Here is a 3,809-nt window from a genome sequence, read left to right as displayed (position 1 = left end):
CTCCTCCCCCGGCGGTCAGTTTTTCATTCCAGAAATAACCGAGGTGTCCGGATCCTCCCCCCCCCCGGAGTATTTTGGGTCCAGACGCCACTTCACACAACATCAAACAGAGAAAGTGACCCCGGCGAGCCAACGTGCACGTCTAACAGCCGCTCTTCCACAGACTGACTTTATTAAAACAGGACTTTCTCTCAAAATAAAATAAAAACATTCGTCCATCGTGCGTTAAGCGTCGACGTCCCTGAACGCGCACCGTATTTACAGAAGTGTTTAAAAATCACAGAATCCATCAGTGAAACAGCAAAACTACGTTTGTGACAAACACCAGAACTCCGTTTCCTTTTTTCTGGACTCAAAGAGAAAAACGTTATAAAATGTGAGCAACGAGCTGTGATGGTTCACTGCCGTTCTCTCGTGCGTTCAGACTAAAGCAGGAAAAAAGCACAAAGACGTCACAATAAATAAGAAAACGAACATTTTCCGTTCAAATATTTTACTGTACACCGTGATGGCTGCAACAATTACCATTAAAGAAAAGTCAAAAGTATTAATGTCTTAAAACGTCCAAACCCTGAAGTCTGAGCGCCGCCGACTCTCCGTCCGTAACTCTGTGATGTCACTTCCTGTTTGACCTGAGAGGAAGTCGCCACAGCCTCGTGCTCGCAGCGGCGGACCACTTCCTGTTCCTCCTCGGTTTTTAACGAGTCGCCGCCAGGTCCTCCGAGCGATTTGTGGCGTTTCCTCGAAGGCCAGTTAGTAAAGTTTTTTTTTTTTTTTACCGGAGCTGAGCTAATCAAGCTAACGAGCGTTCACGCTGCGATCGTCGTGAGTAAATTAGTAAAAATTAAAAAAATCCTCTTCATCAAAAACAAGCGTAACGTCTGAGGCGAGCGGGGAACAAACCGTCCCACGGGCCTCGCATCAAACTGGTGTAAAAAAAAAAAAAAAGACAACAAAGGCTTCGCTGCCGAAGTCCGATCTGCTCAGAACCGTTCGTCGGAGTGTTTGGTTGATTTTTTTTAAAAAAGTGCTCCTTCAGGGTTGAAGCAACATGTGGTCCAATCAGGACGGTCCGTTCCTGCGGGGGAACTCGATGGTCGCTATAACGACAAGATGGCCGCCAGGAGCATGAGGGCGGAGCTGAGCGTCAGGACGGAAATCCGGCGCCGGGCGGCCGAGTTCACGTCTCTCCTGGACGGTTCTGGAGACTCGTGACCGATTCCATCTGAGACGGAAACAAACAGAAAATAAACAAACAAAAACTGCTTGTTCCTTTTGTTTACCGTCTAACAACAATATATTTGTCTCATTATTTAACAAACAATATAATCTGAACACCAAGGCCAACAAGATTTATTGTCTTTTGCTGAAAATATTTGCAAACATGCAACAAAATAACTTTATTTTTCTTTTATTTATTCCGTCAGATTAAAAAAAAAAGTCAGTTAGATCTTAAAAACATTTAATTATTTCCTAAATTAAACCCATAATTAGAGGAATGATAAATATCTGAATCATTTGGTAATTAATCGATGTTGAACAGGTGTGTATGGAGGGCTGCAAGCGCCACAATTCAATCCTTAATTTAATAATTATTTTATTATAATTACAGAAATTATTCAAACCAGAAACAGATCCAATAAACAAACATTTACTCCAATGGGGCAAAATTTAATTAAATCAAAAGTGAAAAACATAAATAATGTATTAAATATAAAGTCAGTTGTTTGAATGTGGTCAATAGTTAAAGGTAAAACAGGTTTAATGTTTATTTTATGGTTTCTGTACGCGAGGCTGATATAAAATAATTTAAACTTTTAGTGTTTATTGAAACAAACTGTCTGAATTTGCTTTTAGTTGCTCCCACACCAATTTCTTATTGTCGTTTGTGCCTGTATGGAAGACGATCAGTGCCACAGTAAAAAAATAAATAAATAAATCAGACTTCTGATTTTTTTTTTTTTTAAATCTGTGGCACTGATCGTCTTCCATACAGTCTGCTTGATTGTCTCAGCGTATTCATTTAGAAATTCTACTAGCTCATTAAAACAGTTGCCATGTTTCAAAATCTTATTAGCTAGCCCCGCCTACAAACTGATGGGCGGGGCTAAAAGACAAATAAGGTGAAAAAAAAAACTTAAATAGTGAAACCATGACATTTAATGAACAAAAAATTCAAATCACGTGTTGTATTGAATAATGTGTTGACTAATTACTAATTTAACAAGTATTTATTTGTTAAATGTAGCTTTTTTTTTTATGTCCGTAGATTTATTTACTTGTTATTATTGACAAATGGATAATGATAATCATAACTCCTGACATGTTTTGTTTTATCAAATAATAAAAATCTGTTCATCAGATCATATTTTAGGTAATAGAGCTGATGATTAGATGTGAACAGGGATAAATGTATAAATAAAATGTATGTGGGCTTTAGACAAACTGAGCATTTAGTCGTGAGACATTAATAGTTGTGATTTTAAGGGATTCTTCAAATTAAAACATTTTTTTAATAGATTCATAAAAGATGTATGAGAAGATTTTGTTTTGGGGACGTTTGAACCAAAAACAATCTGTTCAGACTGAATATTCTCCAAAAGACAAAGTTTTCAAGCGTAAAACGTCACCCACCTCTGGGTTCGATGGAGTTGTTGCTGTGTTCGTCAAACTCGACGCCTTCCTGCGCGCCCCCCGAGCTTTTCACACAATTGTCTTTGGAAAACAAAGAGCAGATTGGACGATTAGACGGGGTCAGAGGTCGTGTCTGATCTCAGCAGAACAAACACAAACGTGGCTCACTCTGCGGTCTGACGAAGACTTTGAGTCGAAGGCAGTTCCGTCTCCCTCGGACGTCGGTGACGGACGCTGTGGAAAAACACGACACGGTTAAATCACGACATTTCACAAACATCAAGTCTGATTTTTCACAATAAAAGTCCTCCTGGGAGCCAATTTAGAGCCGTGTGATCATTAAAATGTCAGTAAAATGTCACTTCAAATGTCACCACGATTACTGTACTTGTACTCAATTTGACACGAAACACGACCAGCGTTAAAGAATTTAATTATTTCAAGTTTTCAGGATATTTTATCCAACCTTTTGTTAGGACTGGTGCACTTTTACACTTAAAACTTGATGAAACCGTCTTCAGTTTCCAGACTGAACATTGGAAGAATTTTCTGTGGATATTTTTTCCATGTTTAAGATTTAGGAACAAACGTTTAATGTGAATTAAATGGTTTGGAAATACAAAAAACAGCACATTATCTGTAAAGTCCATCCATCCACCTTCATCCAGTTTCTGCATTTTGTTTTGTGTAGATTCTTAATTACCAATTTAAAAACAGAAGTATCGATCATTAAAACCAACGTCTTGACATATTTATGGTCAAATTCAACGTATCCGTGATTAAAGTACTCCCGCTGATGGTTTAAAACCACCGTATTGTGGTTAAAACAAGAGTAACGACATTTAAATGTTGTGCAACGGTTGGTAAATACAAGGTAATGGTGAAAAATTCAACTTATTGGTGTTTAAATTTGATGCATGTGAGGTTAAAACCAAAGTATTGGTGTTTAAAATGAACATATCGATGGTTAAAATAAACACTTTGATGATAAAAACAAACTTATTCGTAGTAAAAACTATTGCACTGATAATTACATCAAACATATATATTGTTAGATCCAGTATCTTAGTGGTTGAATCCAACATTTTATAGTTTAAATCCAACAAACTAATTAGTAAATCCAATCTATTGGTGGTTAAATCAATGTATTGGTGGTTAAATCAATGTATTGGTGG

At 37.4% G+C, this 3,809-nt stretch overlaps 1 protein-coding gene across 1 annotated transcript in view; it reads right to left on the bottom strand.

Annotated features, from left to right (window-relative positions):
• Positions 1-416: 416 nt before the first annotated feature.
• LOC119424955 (ephrin-A5b-like) overlaps positions 417-3,809 on the bottom strand; it is a 93,873-nt gene continuing 90,480 nt past the window's right edge. The window contains exons 3-5 of the mRNA XM_037692476.1: positions 2,803-2,868; positions 2,635-2,715; positions 417-1,225 (exon numbers count right to left, since the gene is read on the bottom strand). Coding sequence (XP_037548404.1) covers positions 1,101-1,225; positions 2,635-2,715; positions 2,803-2,868 — 272 coding nt within the window. The 3' untranslated portion in view covers positions 417-1,100. The remainder of the gene's footprint in view (positions 1,226-2,634; positions 2,716-2,802; positions 2,869-3,809) is intronic.

Source organism: Nematolebias whitei, chromosome 18 (genome assembly GCF_014905685.2).
Source record: "Nematolebias whitei isolate Nwh7 chromosome 18, NemWhi1, whole genome shotgun sequence".
NCBI classification, from domain to species: Eukaryota; Metazoa; Chordata; class Actinopteri; order Cyprinodontiformes; family Rivulidae; genus Nematolebias; species Nematolebias whitei.
The sequence above is the reverse complement of the archived record's forward strand: the minus strand, read 5'-3'. Positions and strand labels throughout refer to the sequence as shown.